The sequence below is a fragment of the Hyla sarda genome, chromosome 9 (genome assembly GCF_029499605.1).
Source record: "Hyla sarda isolate aHylSar1 chromosome 9, aHylSar1.hap1, whole genome shotgun sequence".
In the NCBI taxonomy this organism is placed as follows: Eukaryota; Metazoa; Chordata; class Amphibia; order Anura; family Hylidae; genus Hyla; species Hyla sarda.
In genome coordinates, this window is record NC_079197.1 from 168,020,949 (window position 1) to 168,045,791 (window position 24,843).

The 24,843-nt window shown below is 47.4% G+C and overlaps 1 protein-coding gene across 1 annotated transcript; it reads right to left on the reverse strand.

Annotated features, from left to right (window-relative positions):
- Nucleotides 1–607: 607 nt before the first annotated feature.
- On the reverse strand, nt 608–23,782 carry LOC130291754 (complement factor B-like). Its single transcript, XM_056540959.1, has 5 exons — nt 23,700–23,782; nt 20,891–20,970; nt 18,124–18,256; nt 16,823–16,872; nt 608–957 (listed from the first exon to the last, which is right to left on the reverse strand). The coding sequence occupies exons 2-5, from the start codon at nt 20,891–20,893 to the stop codon at nt 802–804; spliced, it is 342 nt and encodes a 113-aa protein (XP_056396934.1). The 5' UTR covers nt 20,894–20,970; nt 23,700–23,782; the 3' UTR covers nt 608–801.
- Nucleotides 23,783–24,843: the final 1,061 nt, after the last annotated feature.

Genomic DNA, 24,843 nt, shown 5'->3' on the forward strand with positions numbered 1-24,843 from the left:
GCATCGTCATCGCTCTCCATCGTCGTCATCACGTCGTTGCGCACGCCGTCCCGTCATCCAATAGGAGCAATGTGCATAACGACGTGATGGCGGCGACGGAGAGCGAGGATGCCGGGGAAGCAGAGGCCTTGCCGGAGCGTCGGGGACACCCCGGGGACACGGCAACAGCGATGGAAGGCGACATCCAGGGCAGTGGTGACAAGTGGTGACGGTCCGTAGCGGCGTGGACACGTGAGTATAACTTCCAATACCAGTCATCTTCAACCTGCGGACCTCCAGATGTTGCAAAACTACAACTCCCAGCATGCCCGGACAGCCGTTGGCTGTCCGGGCATGCTGGGTGTTGTAGTTTTGCAACATCTGGAGGTCCGCAGGTTGTAGACCACTGTCCTATACTTTACATTGCACGGATCCCTCAACATACGATGGTTTCAACAAACGATGGTCCATTTGGAACGGATTACCATCGTATGTTGAGGGACCACTGTATACATATAGAGGAAGAACCCGCACCCTGGCATCACGACAGTTAAGGATTAATCCAACACCCTTTCATCACTGCACAGCTACACCCTACCTACCCTACATCCCCACAAGCTCACCACAGTTAATTTCTGAGGTAGCATTTATTTAATTCCAGTAGTAAATTTATTGTATTAGTGCAGATGATCCTATATTGTGTTGTAATATTTAGCACTGTGGTGCTTTGCATTTCTGCCACTCTTCAGATGCGCGTCCAACCAAACTCAGGCCAATGGGATGACCCAATCATTGTTTGTATGGCTCCATCATTTGGAAGCTTTAATCCATAAATTCCAACTCTGGCATCTTTTCCTTTAGCCAATCCAACATGTGGAACACATCAGCATGGAAGTCCCGAGAAAGTGCCGGCACCGGCCCAGGATGTCTTTTAGATCCATTACAGCTGCTGATTGTCCCCCAACTAATAATCCCCACCTAAAGAGTAAAGGAGAAGTCACATCAGTACAAACCTGACAAACACCAACAAATCATACAAGCAGTGACTAGTATAACATTGATAGCACAAAGAGATAAAGTAGATAAGTCCAGCTCCAGGGAAAACATTTTTAATAAATGCAAAACTTTAATTAAACGTTTCAAAACTAGACACAACCTGTCACTAGATAACAAATGGCAAAGATTAAGGGCTTGTTCACAGCCTGAAATGTGCCGGTGTTTCACTTATTTTTTTTTAATCTAGTGACAAGTTGTCTAGTTTTTAAACAATGAATGAAAGTTTTGCGTTTTAGGGTACGGGCCCACGCAGCGAATTTCACCCTGCGCAAAAACTGCGTATTCTCAGTTGAGCATACGTACAGAGGCAGCCCTGTGTTTTCAGTGAGGATTGGAGGGAGGGCCCGCACGTCACAGTCACTGAACACTCAGGGCTGCCGCCGGGTAGCCAAGTGTGTATGCTCAACTGAGAATACGCAGCGTGTTTCAACTGATTTTGCGCAGTGTGAAATACGCTGCGTAAACGATTCCCAGGAGCTGGTTTTAACTACTATTTGTATTTGTTATACCTATGTGGAAAATGGCCCATTTTCTAATATAGACAAATGGGAATAAATCTGTAAGGCTGGGTTCACACCACGTTTTGTTAAATACGGTTCCCGTATACGGCTTGGAGGAGGGGGTGGGCAGGGCTTAATCACGGCGCCCGCACCCAGCCGTATTTGGGAACCGTATTTAATGCATGTCTATGAGCCGACCAGAGTGAACCGCAGCCTCCTGTAGGCTTCGTTTTCGGTCGTATGCGGTTTCCCTACCGCAGGCAAAAACGTGGTCGACAGCGTTTTTGCCTACGGTAGGGAAACCGCATACGGCCGAAAACGAAGCCGACCGGAGGCTGCGGTTCACTACGGTCGGCTCATAGACATACATTAAATACGGTTCCCAAATACGGCTGGGTGCGGGCGCCGCGATTAAGCCCCACCCCCCTCCTCCCAGCTGTATACGGAAACCGTATTTAACAAAACGTGGTGTGAACCCAGCCTAAGGAATGTAGAGGTAACAGTCACAGCCAGGCCTTGACGTCTAAGGTGGACCAAAGTGGTGTACGATAGGTGAGGGGCCCTATTACATATTTTGGATTAGGGCCTAGGCACTTTGAGCTACTCTTTATGGTGACACTTGTTACGCCGAGCGCTCCGGGTCCCCGCTCCTCCCCGGAGCGCTCGCTTCTCTCTCGCTACCGCGGCGCTCCGGGCAGCTCCACTGACCCGGTGCGCTGCGATACCGTCTCCAGCCGGGATGCGATTCGCGATGCGGGTAGCGCCCGCTCGCGATGCGCATCCCGGCTCCCGTACCTGACTCGCTCTCCGTCTGTCCTGTCCCGGCGCGCGCGGCCCCGCTCCCTAGGGCGCGCGCGCGCCGGGTCTCTTCGATTTAAAGGGCCACTGCGCCGCTGATTGGCGCAGTGGTTCCAATTAGTGTGTTCACCTGTGCACTCCCTATTTATACCTCACTTCCCCTTCACTCCCTCGCCGGATCTTGTTGCCATTGTGCCAGTGAAAGCGTTTCCTTGTGTGTTCCTAGCCTGTGTTCCAGACCTCCTGCCGTTGCCCCTGACTACGATTCTTGCTGCCTGCCCCGACCTTCTGCTACGTCCGACCTTGCTTCTGTCTACTCCCTTGTACCGCGCCTATCTTCAGCAGTCAGAGAGGTTGAGCCGTTGCTAGTGGATACGACCTGGTCACTACCGCCGCAGCAAGACCATCCCGCTTTGCGGCGGGCTCTGGTGAAAACCAGTAGTGACTTAGAACCGATCCACTAGCACGGTCCACGCCAATCCCTCTCTGGCACAGAGGATCCACTACCTGCCAGCCGGCATCGTGACAGTAGATCCGGCCATGGATCCCGCTGAAGTTCCTCTGCCAGTTGTCGCCGACCTCACCACGGTGGTCGCCCAGCAGTCACAACAGATAGCGCAACAAGGCCAACAGCTGTCTCAACTGACCGTGATGCTACAGCAGCTACTACCACAGCTTCAGCAATCATCTCCTCCGCCAGCTCCTGCACCTCCTCCGCAGCGAGTGGCCGCTTCTGGTCTACGACTATCCTTGCCGGATAAATTTGATGGGGACTCTAAATTCTGCCGTGGCTTTCTTTCCCAATGTTCCCTGCACTTGGAGATGATGTCGGACCAGTTCCCTACTGAAAGGTCTAAGGTGGCTTTCGTAGTCAGCCTTCTGTCTGGAAAAGCTCTGTCATGGGCCACACCGCTCTGGGACCGCAATGACCCCGTCACTGCCTCTATACACTCCTTCTTCTCAGAAATTCGAAGTGTCTTTGAGGAACCTGCCCGAGCCTCTTCTGCTGAGACTGCCCTGTTGAACCTGGTCCAGGGTAATTCTTCCGTTGGCGAGTACGCCGTACAATTCCGTACTCTTGCTTCAGAATTATCCTGGAATAATGAGGCCCTCTGCGCGACCTTTAAAAAAGGCCTATCCAGCAACATTAAAGATGTTCTGGCCGCACGAGAAATCCCTGCTAACCTACATGAACTCATCCATCTTGCCACTCGCATTGACATGCGTTTTTCCGAAAGGCGTCAGGAGCTCCGCCAGGATATGGACTTTGTTCGCACAAGACGTTTTTTCCCCCCGGCTCCTCTCTCCTCTGGTCCCCTGCAATCCGTTTCTGTGCCTCCCGCCGTGGAGGCTATGCAGGTCGACCGGTCTCGCCTGACACCTCAAGAGAGGACACGACGCCGCATGGAGAATCTCTGTCTGTACTGTGCCAGTACCGAACACTTCCTGAAGGATTGTCCTATCCGTCCTCCCCGCCTGGAAAGACGTACGCTGACTCCGCACAAAGGTGAGACAGTCCTTGATGTCTACTCTGCTTCTCCACGTCTTACTGTGCCTGTGCGGATATCTGCCTCTGCCTTCTCCTTCTCTATTATGGCCTTCTTGGATTCCGGATCTGCAGGAAATTTTATTTTGGCCTCTCTCGTCAACAGGTTCAACATCCCAGTGACCAGTCTCGCCAGACCCCTCTACATCAATTGTGTAAACAATGAAAGATTGGATTGTACCATACGTTTCCGCACGGAGCCCCTTCTAATGTGCATCGGACCTCATCACGAGAAGATTGAATTTTTGGTCCTCCCCAATTGCACTTCCGAAATCCTCCTTGGACTACCCTGGCTTCAACTCCATTCCCCAACCCTGGATTGGTCCACTGGGGAGATCAAGAGTTGGGGGCCCTCTTGTTTCAAGGACTGCTTAAAACCGGTTCCCAGTACCCCTTGCCGTGACTCTGTGGTTCCCCCTGTAACCGGTCTCCCTAAGGCCTATATGGACTTTGCGGATGTTTTTTGCAAAAAACAAGCTGAGACTCTACCTCCTCACAGGCCTTATGATTGTCCTATTGACCTCCTCCCGGGCACTACTCCACCCCGGGGCAGAATCTATCCTCTGTCCGCCCCAGAGACTCTTGCTATGTCGGAGTACATCCAGGAAAATTTAAAAAAAGGCTTTATCCGTAAATCCTCCTCTCCTGCCGGAGCCGGATTTTTCTTTGTGTCCAAAAAAGATGGCTCTCTACGCCCTTGCATTGACTACCGCGGTCTTAATAAAATCACGATAAAGAACCGCTACCCTCTACCCCTCATCTCTGAACTCTTTGATCGCCTCCAAGGTGCCCACATCTTTACCAAACTGGACTTAAGAGGTGCTTATAATCTTATCCGCATCAGAGAGGGGGATGAATGGAAAACGGCATTTAACACTAGAGATGGACACTTTGAGTATCTGGTCATGCCCTTTGGCCTGTGCAACGCCCCTGCCGTCTTCCAAGACTTTGTTAATGAAATTTTTCGTGATCTCTTATACTCCTGTGTTGTTGTATATCTGGACGATATCCTGATTTTTTCTGCCAATCTAGAAGAACACCGCCAGCATGTCCGTATGGTTCTTCAGAGACTTCGTGACAATCAACTTTATGCCAAGATAGAGAAATGTCTGTTTGAATGCCAATCTCTTCCTTTCCTAGGATACTTGGTCTCTGGCCAGGGACTACAAATGGATCCAGACAAACTCTCTGCCATCTTAGATTGGCCACGCCCCTCCGGACTCCGTGCTATCCAACGTTTTTTGGGGTTCGCCAATTATTACAGGCAATTTATTCCACATTTTTCTACCGTTGTGGCCCCTATCGTGGCTTTAACCAAAAAAAATGCCAATCCCAAGTCTTGGCCTCCTCAAGCGGAAGATGCCTTTAAACGGCTCAAGTCTGCCTTTTCTTCGGCTCCCGTGCTCTCCAGACCTGACCCATCTAAACCCTTCCTATTGGAGGTTGATGCCTCCTCTGTAGGAGCTGGAGCGGTCCTTCTACAAAAAAATTCTTCCGGGCATGCTGTTACTTGTGGTTTTTTTTCTAGGACCTTCTCTCCGGCGGAGAGGAACTACTCCATCGGGGATCGAGAACTACTGGCCATTAAATTGGCACTTGAGGAATGGAGGCATCTGCTGGAGGGATCAAGATTTCCTGTTATTATTTACACCGATCACAAGAACCTCTCCTATCTCCAGTCTGCCCAACGGCTGAATCCTCGCCAGGCCAGGTGGTCTCTGTTCTTTGCCCGATTTAATTTTGAAATTCACTTTCGGCCTGCCGATAAGAACATTAGGGCCGATGCTCTCTCTCGTTCCTCGGATGCCTCGGAAGTCGAACTCTCTCCGCAACACATCATTCCTCCTGACTGCCTGATCTCCACTTCTCCAGCCTCCATCAGGCAAACTCCTCCAGGAAAGACCTTCGTCTCTCCACGCCAACGCCTCGGAATCCTCAAATGGGGTCACTCCTCCCATCTCGCAGGTCATACAGGCATCAAGAAATCTGTGCAACTCATCTCTCGCTTCTATTGGTGGCCGACTCTGGAGACGGATGTCGTGGACTTTGTGCGAGCCTGCACTGTCTGTGCTCGGGATAAGACTCCTCGCCAGAAGCCCGCTGGTTTTCTTCATCCTCTGCCTGTCCCCGAACAGCCTTGGTCTCTGATTGGTATGGATTTTATTACAGACCTACCCCCATCCCGTGGCAACACTGTTGTTTGGGTGGTCGTTGATCGATTCTCCAAGATGGCACATTTCATCCCTCTTCCTGGTCTTCCTTCAGCGCCTCAGTTGGCTAAACAATTTTTTGTACACATTTTTCGTCTTCACGGGTTGCCCACACAAATAGTCTCGGATAGAGGCGTCCAATTCGTGTCAAAATTCTGGAGGGCTCTCTGTAAACAACTCAAGATTAAATTAAACTTTTCTTCTGCATATCATCCTCAATCCAATGGACAAGTAGAAAGAATTAACCAGGTCTTGGGTGATTATTTACGACATTTTGTTTCCTCCCGCCAGGATGATTGGGCAGATCTTCTACCATGGGCCGAATTCTCGTATAACTTTAGAGTCTCTGAATCTTCCACCAAATCCCCATTTTTCGTGGTGTACGGCCGTCACCCTCTTCCCCCCCTCCCTACTCCCTTGCCCTCTGGTTTGCCCGCGGTAGATGAAGTGACTCGTGATCTTTCCACCATATGGAAAGAGACCCAAGTTTCTCTTTTACAGGCTTCATCTCGCATGAAAAAGTTTGCCGATAAGAAAAGAAGAGCTCCCCCCATTTTTGCTCCCGGAGACAAGGTATGGCTCTCCGCTAAATATGTCCGCTTTCGTGTCCCCAGTTACAAACTGGGTCCACGCTATCTTGGTCCCTTCAAAGTCTTGTGCCAAATTAATCCTGTCTCTTACAAACTTCTTCTTCCTCCTTCTCTCCGTATTCCTAATGCCTTTCATGTCTCTCTTCTTAAACCACTCATCATCAACCGTTTCTCTCCCAAATTAGTTTCTCCCACTCCTGTCTCCGGTTCTTCTGACGTCTTCTCAGTGAAAGAGATACTGGCCTCCAAGACGGTCAGAGGAAAAAAGTTCTTTTTGGTGGATTGGGAGGGCTGTGGACCTGAAGAGAGATCCTGGGAACCTGAGGACAACATCCTAGACAAAAGTCTGCTCCTCAGGTTCTCAGGCTCTAAGAAGAGGGGGAGACCCAAGGGGGGGGGTACTGTTACGCCGAGCGCTCCGGGTCCCCGCTCCTCCCCGGAGCGCTCGCTTCTCTCTCGCTACCGCGGCGCTCCGGGCAGCTCCACTGACCCGGTGCGCTGCGATACCGTCTCCAGCCGGGATGCGATTCGCGATGCGGGTAGCGCCCGCTCGCGATGCGCATCCCGGCTCCCGTACCTGACTCGCTCTCCGTCTGTCCTGTCCCGGCGCGCGCGGCCCCGCTCCCTAGGGCGCGCGCGCGCCGGGTCTCTTCGATTTAAAGGGCCACTGCGCCGCTGATTGGCGCAGTGGTTCCAATTAGTGTGTTCACCTGTGCACTCCCTATTTATACCTCACTTCCCCTTCACTCCCTCGCCGGATCTTGTTGCCATTGTGCCAGTGAAAGCGTTTCCTTGTGTGTTCCTAGCCTGTGTTCCAGACCTCCTGCCGTTGCCCCTGACTACGATTCTTGCTGCCTGCCCCGACCTTCTGCTACGTCCGACCTTGCTTCTGTCTACTCCCTTGTACCGCGCCTATCTTCAGCAGTCAGAGAGGTTGAGCCGTTGCTAGTGGATACGACCTGGTCACTACCGCCGCAGCAAGACCATCCCGCTTTGCGGCGGGCTCTGGTGAAAACCAGTAGTGACTTAGAACCGATCCACTAGCACGGTCCACGCCAATCCCTCTCTGGCACAGAGGATCCACTACCTGCCAGCCGGCATCGTGACAACACTTTTTGTTTTCTGTGCCTGAGATAAAGTGCACAACTCTCTACATTACATGGCTGCTCCTTCTTCCCGTTCCAGTTTGGTCCTTTACTGACTGGCCTTCACCTCTAGGCAATTCTCAGATGTCAATGTTTACTCTAAAGAAGTTTGACTTCATTCCCTTGAGTCCTTGGTGAAGATGCCTCCACATCTATGGCATTAGTCTCAGAGGTCAAAGCAAATGTAGCTAAAAACGTGGTCAGTAGTGGTCAGTCTCGGAGGATAGAGGCCATGACTGTTGATCAAATCCATAGTAGTCTCCAAAGTTGACATACTCCATCAGGACTTTGTCATCCTGCGCCATGAAACTGCAAATAAAATCGGAGAGTATATCTGAGGTGGAAAGTTGAGTTTACAACGTTGTTTCGGAGGATTCTCTGTGGCCCCCGACCTCCACTAATCATTAATCTCCAAAAGCAAATTAATCCTGTTGCAGAACAAGCAGATGACTTTAAAAACTGCCTCAGGAGGAATAATATCCGCATAGAGGCCCTGCCGGAGAAGTCAGAAGGCTCAGATGGTGGCGTTTGTTGACGAGTGGCAGAAAGATATCCTACTGGGGAACATTTTTTCTCCCCTTCTTTACTGTAAAGAGGGTACAAAAAGTATAGCCGAGACCTGATACTCCCGGTGGGCCCCCAAGGCCCTTTCTGGCTCGATTGCTGCTTTACAGGGACGCTATACTACGAGTGGCTTGTGAGAAGCGGGAAGTGCTCTTCGCCTACAGCAGAGTCTCGTTCTATCCAGATTTTTCAGTGGAACTCGGGAAGCAGAGTATATAGTTCTCCAAATTCCGGCTTCATGACAAGGGAACATATATTCCATGTTATACCCAGCAAGGCTGAGAGTGTTGGATGGGATCACTACGAAATGATTTACCTCCCCTACAAATGCCCTACAGTGGGCTGATGCTGCTCCTCCTGTTCACTGTAAAGGTCTGCTGAGAGACTGAACCTGTGCCATATTTGGTGGGGTTCCTTATGCTATACAGTGATCCCTCAACTTACAATGGCCTCAACATACAATAGTTTCAACATACAATGGTCTATTCTGGACCATTGTAAGCTGAAACCAGACTCAACATACAATGTACAGACAGTCCAGATCTGTGATACCTGTCAATGGCCGAAAGAATTGACCAATCAGAATGGGCATTCACTGGTAAAACCCCTGTATTACTGAAGTGTATGCACTGACTGGCTGTCTGGTAGCGCCCCCTAAAGTACAGGGAGGTATTACATGTTCTGTACTTCTCTTTACCTGTATTACTGAAGTGTATGCACTGACTGGTGTCTGGTAGTGCCCCCTACAGTACAGGGAGGTATTACATGTTCTGTACTACTCTTTACCTGTATTACTGAAGTGCATGCACTGACTGGCTGTCTGGTAGCGCCCCCTAAAGTACAGGGAGGTATTACATGTTCTGTACTTCTCTTTACCTGTATTACTGAAGTGTATGCACTGACTGGTGTCTGGTAGTGCCCCCTACAGTACAGGGAGGTATTATATGTTCTGTACTACTCTTTACCTGTATTACTGAAGTGCATACACTGACTGGTGTTGGATGGAAAAGGGGCATAAATCTAATTGTGAAATTCTGGTGCCCAAGCTGTTGACTCTTTTCTTGGTCTCTGCAAAATATGTAGTCTACCTTTCTCCCCTAAGGAAGCCATACTAAAGGAAGTCCTACTAAAACCTGGTAAAGGTCCCATTTCATTGGACTCCTATAGGCCCATATTCTCCTACATAAAGCCACTGGAAAAAGTTTAAGCCAACAAGTTAAATAGTGTCGTCTGCTTAAGAATGATCACAGCTCAGACTGGCTCCATGCTGTGTAGAGCTACTGACATCAATATTCAGCTTCTCCATTTGAATGTTGCGGCTTCCAGGGATGATGCTTTTCCTGGCTATGCTCTTAGCGTAGATATCAACAAATATCAAGTGTTCGCGTGGAGTGGCCATACTGCTGCATTGTACGGGGTTCGGTTGTTTGATTATAGCATCTATCCAAGGTATACGTAGGGGCGCACTGACTCAAAAGGTGTCATTGGATGCAGATGATACTTACGTTTACTCTGCAAATGTGGGTCCCTCTTTACTCTCTTTGCGACATCTAATAGACTCTTTTTGGTCCTTCTCCGGACTTCAAGTTATTTGGGAAAAGACCTCTTTATTACCTCTTTTCGTACAGTACCAACCTCCATCCTCCCTGACAGTAAGTCTACAGATTGTACAACAATTCAGATATCTGGGAGAGGAAGTGACTCCCACAGTGGATTCCATTTTTCCTCAAAATCTAGACCCCTTGTTAGCGAAGACCAAAATCAACTCCAATCTTGGTCTGGGCTCCCGCTATCCCTGGTGAGCAGAGTTTACATTGTTAAAGGGGTACCCTGGTGGAAAACTTTTTTTTTTTTTTTTTAATCAACTGGTGCCAGAAAGTTAAACAAATTTGTAAATGACTTCTATTAAAAAATCTTAATCATTCCAGTATTTATTAGCTGCTGAATACTACAGAAGAAATTCTTTTCTTTTTGGAACACAGAGCTCTCTGCTGACATCACGAGTGCAGTGCTCTCTGCTGACATCTCTGTCCATTTTAAGAACTGTCCAGAGTAGAAGAAAATCCCCATAGCAAACATATGCTGCTCTGGACAGTTCCTAAAATGGACAGAGATTTCAGCAGAGAGCACTGTGCTCATGATGTCAGCAGAGAGCTCTGTGTTCCAAAAAGAAAAGAATTTCCTCTGTAGTATTCAGCAGCTAATAAGTACTGGATTAAGATTTTTTTAATAGAAGTAATTTACAAATCTGTTTAACTGTTTAACCAGTTTTTTTTTTTTTTTTTAAAGTAGAGTACCCCTTTAAATGGTCTATCTCCTTAATTTTCTGCACCTGTTTCATGTTTCTCCTGTAATCCACGTTTAGATGGGTTGATGAGATCCTTTTACTAGCAGGGCAAGTCAACCAGACTAAACATGTCTCTCCTCCAGGCGTCTAAGTACCAAGAAGGTTTAGCCAAGAAGATTTTTAGCATCTTAAAGGGGTACTCCGGTGAAAACATTTTTTTTAAATCAACTGGTGGCAGAAAGTTAAACATATTTGTAAATTACTTCTATTAAAAAATCTTAATCCTTCCAGTACTTATTAGCTGCTGAATGCTACAGAGGAAATTCCTTTCTTTTTGGAACACTGATGACATCACGAGCACAGTGCTCTCTGCTGACATCTCTGTCCATTTTAGCAACCGTGCATAGCAGATGGTGGCTCAGTGGTTAGCACTGCTGCCTTGCAGTGCTGGGGACTTGGGTTCAAATCCCACTAAGGACAACAATAAATAAAGCGTTATTATTATTATAATAACATCAGCAGAGAGAACTGTGCTCGTGATGTCATCAGAGAGCGTTCCAAAAAGAAAAGAATTTCCTCTGTAGTATTCAGCAGCTAATAAGTACAGGAAGGATTAAGGTTTTTTCATAGAAGTAATTTAGAAATATGTTTAATTTTCTGCCACCAGTTGATTTAAAAGAAAAAAGGTTTTCACCGGAGTACCCCTTTAATAGTAGAAAGTATCCTAAGAATTTCCATGGCACGTCCCTCGCTTGTTGGAATGGATGTGTGGATTTATGTGTGTTGTGGCACATTGTTGGATCGTTTGTTCTCTTTTTTTATGGATTGTGCCAACACAAATAATAACTGTGGGCGGATGATCACGTTCACACATCTTTTGTTACACACCCTTCTGTAACACGTTCCTTGCCTATGCTGACAGCCTTATATGTGTGCACTCTTTATTTACCAGGGCTCATGCACTTTCCTTAATTGTTTAAAGTTTTGTGAAAAATCGAATCTTCAAAAAACAAAACTACACTCCCCAGTGTAAGTGCATGAGCTATACATAAGGGTGAAGGCTGTGGCCTCCATGGCACATCCCTGAGTCCTGTGGAGATTGGCTGCCAGAAACTGCTTTAACCCCTTAATAACCAAGCCCATTTTCACCCAAAGGACCAGGCCAATTTTATTTTTGCGTTTTCATTTTTTCCTCCTCGCCTTCTAAAATCCATAACTCTTTTATATTTCCATCTACAGACCCATATAAGGGCTTGTTTTTTTGCGTGACCAATTGAACTTTGTAATGAAACCTCTCATTTTACCATAAAATGTACGGCGAACCCAAAAAAATATTTTTTTAGGGAGGAAATTTAAATGAAAATCAAAATTTTGCACATTTTGGAAGGTTTTGTTTTCACGCTGTACACTTTACGGTAAAAATGACTTGTGTTCTTTATTCTGTGGGTCAATACGATTAAAATGATACCATGGCGAGAGACTTTTATATTTTTGTGCCGTTTAAAAAAAATCTAAAACTTTTTGTAGAAAATCAGTAATCTAAAATCGCCCTATTTTGATCACCTATAACTTTTTCATTTTTCTCTATATAGGGCGGTATGAGGGCTCATTTATTGCGCCGTCATCTTTACTTTTTTAGATACCACATTTGCATATATAAAACTTTTAAACAATATTTTATAATTTTTTTTTTTTTTTAAATGTGACAAAAAAGCAGCATTTTTGGAGTTTTTTTTTTATTTTTTACGTTTACGCCATTCACTGTACAGGATCATTAACATTATATTTTGATAGTTCGGACATTTACACACGCGGCGATACCAAATATGTTTATTAAAAAAAATTACGCTTTTTGGGGGTAAAATGGGAAAAACTGACAATTTTCCTTTTTATTGGGGGGAGGGAATTTTTCACTTTTTTTTTTACTTTTTATTTTTCAACTTTTTTATTTTTACACTTTTTATGTCCCCATAGGGGACTATCTATAGCAATCCTTTGATTGCTAATACTGTGCAGTGCTATGTATAGGACACAGCACTGCTCAGTATTGTCGGTGATCTTCTGCTCTGGTCTGCTCGATCTCAGCTGGATGATCGGATTGCCGCGGCAGCGCTGCGGGCGATCCGATAATCCAATCAAAGTACCTCAATGCCGCAGATGCCGTGATCTGTATTGATCACAGCATCTGAGGGGTTATTGGCGGACATCCGCGCGATCGCGGATGTCGGCCATTACGGGCGGGTCCCCGGCTGCTGCTAGCACCCAGAACCTGCCGTGTATGACGCGAGCGCTCTTCCGATGCTCGTGGTCATACACAGGACGTAAATGTACGTCCTGGTATGGGAAGCCCTGCCAAACCAGGACGTACATTTATGTCCGTGGTCGTTAAGGGGTTAAAAGAAGAGGGTAGAAGCTTATGTGTGACCCGTGGAAGAGAATATGGCTGACAGGAAGTAGCTGTGTGACACATGGTCCCTATCCTAGAAAGGTCTTGAGCACATACTGCCGCACACATAGGAGAATGATCTATTATGGTGTATTACTAAGAGTTCGAGAGCATTCATAGATGGGGGGGGCTAAAGTTCACTAACCCATTGAAGAAGATAAGGTAGGCATGAACCCTGCATTGTTTGATGGCGTGTAAAGCCTGTAGAAAAATGCACCCAACCTGAGCTGGTGTCTGCCTTTCTATAGATGTATTGTAGCTGTGACCCCGAACGCTCCGGGTCCCGCTTCCTCCCCGGAGCGCTCGCGGCGTCCCTCTGTATGCAGCGCTCCGGTCAGCACCGCTGATCACGAGCGCTGCTCCTCTGTCACCGGAGACGCGATCCGCGGGACGGGACGTGACAGCTCACGGATCGCGTCCCATGTCACTTACCGCACGCCTGCTGCTGCTTCTTCCCGGCGGGTGCGGCCCCGCTCCCTAGGACGCGCGCGCCGGCTTACTGAGATTTAAAGGGCCAGTGCACCACTAATTGGTGCCTGGTCCAATCCTCTGCCTCTCATCTCGGAACTCTTTGACCGCCTGCGCGGAGCAAAAATTTTTACTAAACTTGACCTTAGGGGCGCTTATAACCTCATCAGAATTCGTGAAGGTGATGAGTGGAAAACTGCTTTTAACACCAGAGATGGTCACTTCGAATATCTCGTCATGCCGTTTGGACTTTGCAACGCCCCTGCAGTCTTTCACGATTTTGTTAATGACATTTTTCGGGACTGCGTTGTTGTCTATTTAGATGACATCCTAATTTTTTCCTCCAACCTAGAGGAACACCGGCTCCATGTCCGTCAAGTGCTCCAGCGCCTTCGTGAAAATCATCTATACGCCAAATTTGAAAAATGTCTTTTTGGACGAAGCTGTCTTCCTTTCCTGGGATACCTAGTCTCCGGTCAAGGTCTTCAAGTGGATCCTGGCAAACTCTCTGCGGTCTTGGATTGGCCTCGCCCCTCTGGACTTTGTGCTATCCAGTGCTTCCTCGGATTCGCCGACTACTAGCGTCAGTTCATTGCCCACTTCTCCACCATTGTTGCTCCTATTGTGGCACTGACTAAGAAAAACGCGAATCCGAGGTCCTGGCCTCCCCAAGCGGATGAAGCTTTTAATCGCCTTAAGGCCTCCTTAGCCTCTGCACCAGTCTTGTCCAGGCCAGATCCTCTAAAGCCTTTGTTCCTTGAGGTTGACGCCTCCTCAGATGGAGCCGGAGCTGTCCTTCTTCAAAAAAACGCTAAGGGAAAAAACGTCATTTGCAGATTTTTCTCCAAAACTTTTTCTCCTCCTGAAAAAAACTATTCTATAGGAGACCGTGAACTATTGGCCATTAAGTTGGCACTTGAGGAGTGGAGACATCTTCTGGAAGGATCCCTTCATCCCATCACCATCTACAAAATTTGTCTTATCTTCAATCCGCCCAGCGGTTAAATCCTCGCCAAGCTAGATGGTCGTTGTTTTTTGCCCGTTTCAATTTTCAAATTCATTTTTGTCCTGCGGACAAGAATGTCAGGGCTGATGCTCTATCACTTCCACCGATGCCTCAGATTCCGAAGCTCTTCCTCAGCACATCATACCTCCAGAGTGTCTGATCTCCTCTGCTTCTCTTGTGCCAATTTCTCCGGGAAAAACTTACGTGCCTCCACGTCTTCGCCTCCAGACTCTCAAATGGGGTCATTCTTCCCAACTGGCTGGTCATGCTGGAATCAAAAAGTCCATAAAGTTAATTGCCAGACACTATTGGTGGTCCTCCCTGGAGAAAGATGTGACCGATTTCGTACGGGCCTGTACAGTGAGTGCACGTGACAAAACTCCACGCCAGAAGCCTGCTGGTCTTCTCCTTCCTCTGCCTGTGCCTGAACAGCCATGGTCCCATATAGCTATGGACTTCATCACTGACCTACCTTCATCTCATGGCAACACTGTCATTTGGGTGGTCGTTGATCGTTTTTCCAAAATGGCTCATTTTGTCCCGCTTCCAGGTCTTCCTTCTGCGCCACAATTGTCGAAACAATTTTTTCTGCAAATTTTTCGTCTCCACGGGCTTCCCACGCATATCATCTCTGATAGAGGCGTTCAATTTGTCTCAAAATTTTGGAGAGCACTCTGCAGTCAATTAAAAATCAAATTACATTTTTCTTCTGCTTATCATCCTCAATCCAATGAACAAGTGGAAAGAGTGAACCAGATTCTTGGTGACTACCTGCGACACTTTGTCTCCTCCCGTCAAGATGATTGGGTTGACCTTCTGCCCTGGGCTGAATTCTCGTACAATTTCAAAAATTCTGAGTCTTCCTCCAAATCTCAATTTTTGTGGTGTACGGCCATCATCCGCTTCCCCCCCTCCCCATTCCCACTTCATCTGGAGTGCCTGCCGTAGATGAATTGACACAAGACTTCTCCTCTATCTGGAAGGAAACTCAAAAGTCCCTCTTACTGGCCTCATCTCGCATGAAGAGACATGCTGAGAAAAAGAGAAGAATTCCTCCTGTCTTTGCCCCCGGTGACAAAGTCTGGCTCTCTGCCAAATACATCCGTTTCCGTGTCCCTAGCTACAAGCTTGGTCCTCGTTACCTCGGGCCATTTAAAATCAAAAATCAATTCTGTCTCCTACAAGCTCCATCTTCCTTCTTCTCTTCGTATTCCCAACTCTTTCCATGTTTCTTTTCTCAAACCTCTCATACTTAACCGCTGTTCTCCCAAGGTCACTGTTCCTGCTCCTGTCTCTGAATCCTCTGATGTCTTCTCTGTGAAAGAGATCCTCGCCTCCAAGTTTATCCAAGGTAAAAGATTTTTCCTTATTGATTGGGAGAGTTGTGGCCCTGAAGAGAGGTCTTGGGAACCCGAGGCCAATATCCTTGACAAGGAACTCATTCGTAAATTTCTGGGTTCCAAAAAGAGGGGGAGACCCAACGGGGGGGGGGGGGTACTGTAACGCCGAGTGCTCCGGGTCCCGCTGCCTCCCCGGAGCGCTCGCGGCGTCCCTCTGTATGCAGCGCTCCGGTCAGCAATGCTGATCCGCGGGACGGGACGTGCCCACTCACAGATCGCGCCCCATGTCACTTACCACACGCCTGCTGCTGCTTCTTCCCGGCGTGCGCGGCCCCGCTCCCTAGGGCGTGCACGCCGGCTTACTAAGATTTAAAGGGCCAGTGCACCACTAATTGGTGCCTGGTCCAATCTGTGTAAAACATATAAAAACCCACTCCCCCTTCCTGTCCTTGCCGGATCTTGTTGCCCTAGTGCCCTGAGAAAGCTTTTTGAATCCCTAGCCTTTGTATCCAGACCCTTTGCTGTTGCCGCTGACTAGGAACCATTGCCGCCTGCCCTGACCTTCTGCTTCGTCTGACCTTGCCTTAGCCTTGTCCTTGTGTACCGTGCCAGTCTCAGCTGCCAGAGAGGTCGAGTCGCTATCAGGGGATACCACCTGGGAGTTACCGCCGCAGCAAGGCCATCCCGCTTTGCGGCAGGCTCTGGTGAAAACCATTAACTCCTTAGAACCGATCCCCCAGTATGGCCCACGTCATCACCTCTCTGGCACAAAGGATCCACCTCCAGTATCCTCACCAGCCGCCAGCCCGGACCCTGACAGTAGCACTATATACAGTGTCATAAATAACTAAAAAAATGGATGGACTATGAGATGAGAGGTCACTTACCTGAATGAAGCATTGTTTGTACTGGACAATAAGGGGACCTCCACCATCACCTGGAGTAAGAGAAAATTATGAATTCCAAAGCTGGTCATATGGTTATACTAGGCCCCTCCCAATAAATCTACAAGACATGGGTTCCAGCTCTACCTCAAAATGTTGTCCAGGGGCCGGACTAGCGCTCTTAAAGAATTTTAATGCCCCCCCTACCCTTCACACACAACCCTTACAACCCTTACAAATAGACAAATATTCATTGAATTGCCCCCAGGTAAGGTTCCACCACAGCAATTCCTAGTGTTCTTCTTTTTTTAATAGACTGACCAGACATCCCTGAACAGAAGGGTCAAGTGGAGGAGGACAGAAGTGTCTGGAGGAGAACAGAGTGGTCTACGTTTGGAGGAGGGGGACAGTTCAGGGGTGGGATTCATGCAAACTGAGAAGAAAATGTCCCCACTCCACCTGGCAGAGCTTGATAGGATCTGCAGAGAAGGATGGCCTAAAATCCCCAATTCCTGGTGTGTAAACCTTGTGGCCTCATCCCCAAGAAGACTGGAGGCTGGAATCACTACCAAATGGGTTTTAACTAAGTCCTGAGTAAATAAACGTATGTCACTATTTTATTTTATTTTTTTCATTTTTAACAAGGCTTCTGAAAAATGAAAGAAGGGATCTGATTGGTTGCTATGGGCAACTGGGACACTTTTCCTCTGGACAAGTTTTGATAAATCTACCCCACAGTCTCTCTTGAGGTAACCGGGATGCAGGTTCCTCACAGGCTTTACTGGGACTAATAGTCTTTAGCTTTAAGCAGGCCACTTTGCTACCAATTGTATGAGTTGAGTTGAATATTAGTCACAAGGATTTAGTAAACAGAGCTTTATAACTCGTGGTTTATAGTGGCTGCTGGTTCTTTAGGCTTTGGCCTTGTTGAGATGAATTGAGATATGCTGATTGTGCTTGCTTTGGATCCGGGAGATAAGAGAGTGCAGGAACAAGAGAGCAAATTTAGTGACTGCAGCCCCTAATACACCAGGGCGGCTGGACTAATCCCATTGGTTGCAACGCCTGTAGGTCCTGAACCCAGAGAACTCTGGGTACATCACATGACCCAGGAAGGTCCTAAATATGTGTACACTATTCAGAAATACATGTATATGAGGGGACCAAGGGGCAAGCCCTGCAGGAGAGCAATGTGAAATGGAGGGACTCTAACTGAGGGGACTTTAGACAGGGACAGGGCTGGGACACCACAGCAATAACATATGAAAGGTTGGATAAAGTTCACTTGAACATAAATAAGTTAACTTTGCAGGTTTGTGGATCCACCTGAGGTTCTATTCCTCCTGTACATAGGAAATTATCAGTTATGAGGTCTTTAATGTCCGGAATATCCTTGAATTGTTCGAACTTTTTAGTATCTTCTAGACAGGCGAGCCTCTGTGGACAAGAAGAGGAGAAAGGAAGTTGTCAGCAGCAAAGAGATTCTTGTTTGTACTAAGAAAACTGGCCCTTAAAAAGGATCTGTGGCCTCTTTAAGAAACCTGTGTTGTCATCATTTGAGTGAAACTACTGCTCCGTGGATTATTTTTTCTAAGCCCCCATTCACTAGCTATCATTGCCTTTAGTGTTGCTGCCCTTTATGCTAATGTTGGGTCTAGACTAGTCAACTGGGCGGTCACCACTGTTCCGTTCTCAATGGGAAGAGCTTAAAGGGGTACTCCGCCCCTAGACATCTCATCCTTTATCCATAAGATAAGATGCCTGATCGCGGGGGTCCCGTCGCTGGGGACCCCCGTGAAATCCTTGCTGCACCTCGGGTTCCTTTAGAGCATCAGGTGCAGCGCCGGAGGCTCGTGACGTCAAGGCCATGCCCCGCTCATGACATCACGGCCACACCGCCTCAATGCAAGTCTATGGGAAGGGGCGTGATGGCTGTCACGCCCCTTCCCATAGACTTGCATTGAGGGGGCGTGGCCATTATGTCACGAGCGGGGCCTGACCGGGACATCACGCGTTTAAGGTTCATGTCCCACTGACAGCTGTGCTGACCAATCCCTTCACAGTCTATGGGCATTGTTGTGAATCATGAAGGGGTGGTCATCACTGGTCTCAATGAGGTGGTGTGACTGCCCAGTTGACAGACTAGGCCCACACATACCTAGGTGCTAAACCAAATTTGGAAATTCCATGTAAGGATCCACTTGCTTCGGCCATAATTTAGACACTTAAACTCTTGAGTATTATTACGCCTATGAGAAATCAGCCTAATAAGCATTGTTTCCATTATAATTTCTCCTTACCCTATTCCCTTGCTTAAAGTGTACCTGTCATAGTGCAAAAAAAAGAAAAAAAGTGATATGTTACTCAGGACCCAATCCTGATCATGTGCATATAATTTTTATGTGTCTCGGACCTATATATCCAGAGATATAAGCATTTATCTGCTGGTGAGTTACTTTTTCATTGTGTAGGCTGGAGGGGGCGTGTCAGTCTGCCTCCCTCACAGGAGCAAGCCTGTGCAGTCAGCCAATCAGTACTCTCTACTCTGTAACCCTTTCCTCTCTGGTTTTATGCTGTGTCATGTTACACAGAGGAAGATGCTTGGAGCTTGCTTGCAGTAATCAGAAGACATTATGGTGAATTCATAACAGGATAAAATGTATAAATATAAGAATAGATCTTTATAATATTAGTGCAAGGATTTTTTAGATAAAAGTACATCATTTTTATGAATACATGTTCTATCTGTTTTATCTTCTCCTAGTAAAGCTGGACGCTAATCAGCATAGCTGTCACTATGTGTGTCATTCATCTTTCACAGACTTCTGAATGTCTGATCAACATCTTTGTCATTCAGGAGTCCGAGAAAGCTTTGACTATTTCAGCATGCTGGGAGTTGTAGTTTAGTAACAACTGAAGCTGCAGTGTTTGTAAATAACTGTGTTAGAGCAGTGCTGCCTCCAGCTGTTTTAAAACTACAGCTCCCAGCATGTCCACACATCCTTTATCTGCAGTTTTGCATACACAATAGAAATCTCCTATACTGGATACTGGTATGCTTTACGGCCGGTATCCAGTATGCTGTAAAATCTAGACTAGTCTGTCTGGCTAAAAGACAGGCGACCCCTAGTGGCGGCTATTTTGAGCTTGAATTTCAGGTGAAAATGTAAACATTTTATAGCAGGTGTATATTGTGAAATGTCATATTATAATGAGTCCTGCAATATATGAAAAGTTTTTAACAATGACAGTGCCTGTTTAATGAGGACATCCATCTGCTTCAAATCCCTTTCCTCTGCAATAAACAAGGCCTTTTCCAGTTCTGACGAGAGGAGTGTTTTTTTCTAGAAAACATAAAATCTTATGGGTTCAAAATTCTTTCCACATCTCAGATTACTACATATGTACAATGAATGGCACTTGGACTGTAGAAGAAGGAATTCAAACCTATAAATCACATAAAACCTGCTAGTGACCCTGTCTGCGGCCTCCCAACTCTAGAAGGAGCCGACTGAAGAAAAGTCTACACAACTCTCATAGTACTCAGCAATAAATCTATCTTCAATAAACTCAGAAGTTCTTATAATTAATCAGAACAGAATTCTGAACCAAAATCTGAAATTATTTCAATAGATTTAAAGGGGAAGTTTTTTTTTTCTAATCAACTGGTGCCAGAAAGTTATGCAGATTTGTAAATTACTTCTATTTAAAAATCTTAACCCTTCCAGTACTTATCAGCTGCTGTATGCTCCAGAGGAAGTTGTGTAGTTCTTTGCATTCTGAACACAGTGCTCTCTGCTGACACCTCTGTCCATGTCAGGAACTGTCCCGAGCAGGAGAGGTTTGCTATGGGGATTTGTTCCTGCTCTAGACAGTTCCTGACACAGACAGAGGTGTCAGCAGAGAGCACTGTGGTCAGACTGGAAATAACTACACAACTTCCTCTGGAGCATACAGCAGCTGATAAGTACTGGAATGATTAAGATTTTTAAATAGAAGTAATTTTTTCCACTGGAGTTCCCCCTTAAGTATACACGTCCGCCATGTTAAATCTTTCCCTCTGACACTCACCATGATCCTTGCAGGTCACAGATTTCCCTCTTTGTTTTAAAGCCCAGGATGTGCCGGATGTACAGGGAAGACAGATAGGTCTGCAGGAGAAGCAAAATAATTATATTCGTTTTTAATGTATACTGTAAATATAAGCTCTAACCTGGGAACCTAAATTCATAGAGTGTGTTCACACTGTCAGGTTTTTAATTGCAATTATTGAATACAAAGTCAGGAATTATCTGTTCTTGGCTTTGTATTCACTACTTGCAATTAAAAACCTGAATGTGTGAACACATCCTAAGCATCCTGTGAGTAACGCCAATTCAATCCAGCACAAATGCACCAGCGCTCCCAGTCAGTGATCACAAAAATCTGTGAGATACAGAATTCATTCTCTAATGTAAGCAGCGTGTGAACAAGCTTAAAGGGGTACTCCGCCCCTAGACATCTTGTCCCCTATCCAAAGGGTGCCGCAGCGGCGATCCCCGGGGTCCCCAGCAGTGGGACCACGGCCATTTGAAATTGTCACGATTCGGCTGGCTGGAGGTGGATCCTCTGTGCCAGAGAGGGATTGGCGTGGACCGTGTTGGTGGACCGGTTCTAAGTTGCTACTGGTATTCACCAGAGCCCGCCGCAAAGCGGGATGGTCTTGCAGCGGCGGTAGCAACCAGGTCGTATCCACCAGCAACGGCTCAACCTCTCTGACTGCTGAAGATAGGCGCGGTACAAGGGAGTAGACAGAAGCAAGGTCGGACGTAGCAGAAGGTCGGGGCAGGCAGCAAGGATCGTAGTCAGGGGCAACAGCAGGAGGTCTGGAACACGGGCTAGGAACACACAAGGAAACGCTTTCACTGGCACAATGGCAACAAGATCCGGCGAGGGAGTGCAGGGGAAGTGAGGTATAAGTAGGGAGTGCACAGGTGAACATACTGATTAAGCCTGCTGCGCCAATCAGTGGCGCAGTGGCCCTTTAAATCGCAGAGACCCGGCGCGCGCGCGCCCTAAGGAGCGGGGCCGCGCGCGCCGGGACAAGACAGACGGGGAACGGGTCAGGTACGGGAGCCGGGATGCGCATCGCGAGCGGGCGCCTCCCGCATCGCGAATCGCATCCCGGCTGGGAGTGATATTGCAGTGCACCCGGTCAGCAGATCTCACCGGGGCGCTGCGAATGAGAGGATGCTGCGAGCGCTCCGGGGAGGAGCGGGGACCCGGAGCGCTCGGCGTAACAGACATCTTATCCCCTATCCTTTGGATAGGGGATAAGATGTATAGGGGCGGAGTACCCCTTTAAGGCAAGGTTTTAGAGGGGTCTGGGCAAAACGTGTAAAGGCCTCCTCCTATGGTATTTATAGAAGGATTGTACATATAGTATTACAGTCATAATACCACCTAAACCACATTGACATACAGTGAGCACACATCAATGCCCTCTAATGCTTAAATAATACTGATATACAGTGAACACATGACAGTGCCCTATAATGCATAAATAATACTGATGTGGTGCCCCGGTACCATATTGCATCCAGTACCTAGTGTAGAGGTCCCCAAAATCAGAGTAACTACGTTCAGGTAGGGTTCCTCAGGTGAGACAGCCCCTAGTCGCCTCTCTTTAAGTCTAGTTGTAATATTAATAAATGTATATATTTAATAATTATAGCTATATTCTATAGAAATGTATAGTACTTATCTTGTTCAGCGTCGCAGGACCTTCGGTGATGGGACCATGCTAGTAACCTCTATGGTATGTTGCAGGACCTTAGGAGGTCCTTGGGTCACGTGTTACCCACAAATCTCTGTAATGGTGATTGACATCCGTTTGGACCAATCAGCGTTAGTCCGGCCCCTGCCCATATAAGGGAGCTGCGTCCAATTATGGCTCTCTTGGGTTGCTGCTCTCGTGGATGCCGGACTAACAGGACGGCGCTACGCAACTTTGAAAGACACGCTAGGCCTCAAAACCTACGGCCTCAGCAGAACCAAAATCGTGAGTTTAAACCTCATTCCTGCTAATGCTAGCCTGACTACTGGACCGCAACTAATTCCCCTAAATCCAGTGGAACAGCGCAATAGACTGAAAGACTCTTAAAGCTAAAGTCCCAACCATTGTCAATCTCTAAAGGAAGCTGTTGTTATGATAAGAGACTGTTGTGTTGATGAAGTGTACAGAAAATCTTCAGTAAAAAAGTTACCGCTGTTTACAGAAGCTTTCCGGTTGTGGACAATCCATTATTATCTATCTCAAGCATATTATCATCTACCTCCCTATCGTTCCTGGGAGGGGCGGCAGTAGGAAAAACTTTATTGAGGAGCCCTCACCCTGGCATCACGAATAGCAAGGGTTAACAAGCACCCTTTAATACCCGCACAGCTAAACTCCCCATACCCTACATCCCCCACAAGCTTACTGTGGTGCCTTGGGGGGGGGGGGGGTGTATGGCAGTTGGTGTGTTGCTGTGCGGTATATCAAGGGTACAATTAACTCTTGTTAGTCGTGACGCCAGGGTGAGGGTTAATACTGTGATGCTTGGCCTATCGCCACCCTTCCCAAAAGCGATCGGGAGATGTAGAATAAATGCAATGTCCACAACCAGAGCTTTGCTGAAAACTTTCGGAAACTTTACTGAAGATTTTCTGTAACATGGGATAACAGGAAAAGTCCTTATAACAAAGTCTATGTACAGCGCAGCTGAGATTGACGTATGGTTGGGACTTTTGTAAGTTCTTTAGATTATTAGGATGTTGTAAGCATAGATCCGATGGATTTAGGGGTATGTTTAGGTCCAGTGGTCTCGCTAGCATAAGAGGGGAAGTTGTAAGAACTCACTGTTTCGTTTCAGGCCAAGGCCGGCAGGCTGTGGCCTAGTAGCAGTCATGTGAGTTGCGGAGGTCTCTCCTCATGAAGTGTCAGCAACCCAAGAGAGCGTCTATTGGCTGCAGCTCCCTTATATGGGCAGGGGCTGGACGTTTTAGGATTGGTCCAGACCATCTGTCAATGAGCTGTACAAAGCATTAGGGATAGTCACATGACCCATGAACCTCCAAGGGTCCTTTTACCTACAATAAAGTACTAACCCGAATCACATGACCTAAGGTCCTGCGATGCTATGAAGGTACGCATACATATAATATATAGCATTTACATATAATTTACTAGAATATTAACTATTTGAGGGGTGACTAGGGGATGACTAAAGAAGCGGACTCCCACAGTTACTAGGAACTCTGACTTTGGGGACCCCTAACCAAGGTACGGTATGCAATACGGTATCGGGATACCACATTACCACATAGCTTTTTGGCGTCTGACGAACAGGATAGGGGTGTGTGCCTCCAGCTGTTGCCACCAAGTAAAGTGTACTCCCCCTGTATAATAGACTGTCCCCATGTGTAACGGAGCACCATATAATTGTACGGAAGAGTGCGTATAGTGCCGCTTGCAGAGAGCATATGCAAAAAGTAAGGGGGGAGGCGAAAATGTTATTGCTGCAGGAATGTGTAAAGTAAGGAATGAATGTATGCTACGATCCTCTGTTAACTCGCTGCCGGAAAAGCGCACGAAGAAGGCCCACGCTGCGCCACGATCAAGTGAGTGTATCGCAGCCGAAAGGGAGGACAGAAAGTTGGGGCTGCACCGATGACGTTCTTCCGGCCGGCAGCCATTTTGGCGAATCCCAGTATAAAGAGAACCCTGCACTGCGACCTCTTCAGTCTGCACAAAGGAGAGCCGGAAGGTACAGACATGGCGGAGACCAGCGTACCACGTGGCATGCGCACGAAGATGCCACTGGAACAAAGGAAAGTTGCGGCGGTCGCAGCCCAGCTGTTCCACGATCTTGCCGACCGTTTGCAGCGGTTGTCATTGGATGAAGAGGGGGCCTGCAATCTTCCCCCACTGCCCGATGACGACTGGCAGGATACACCTCCAGGGGACACCGCAGGGACACCTGGAACTCTATCACCGGTGAGAT

Bases quoted from the DNA above. Each gene is read 5' to 3' on its own strand.
- LOC130291754 (XM_056540959.1), bottom strand. The intron at 16,873-18,123 runs TTAACTTATTTA...CTCTTACTCCAG, and splicing joins GGATCCACAAACCTGCAAAG to GTGATGGTGGAGGTCCCCTT. The intron at 958-16,822 runs GTAAGTGACCTC...TTTACTCTTTAG, and splicing joins ACAAACAATGCTTCATTCAG to GTGGGGATTATTAGTTGGGG.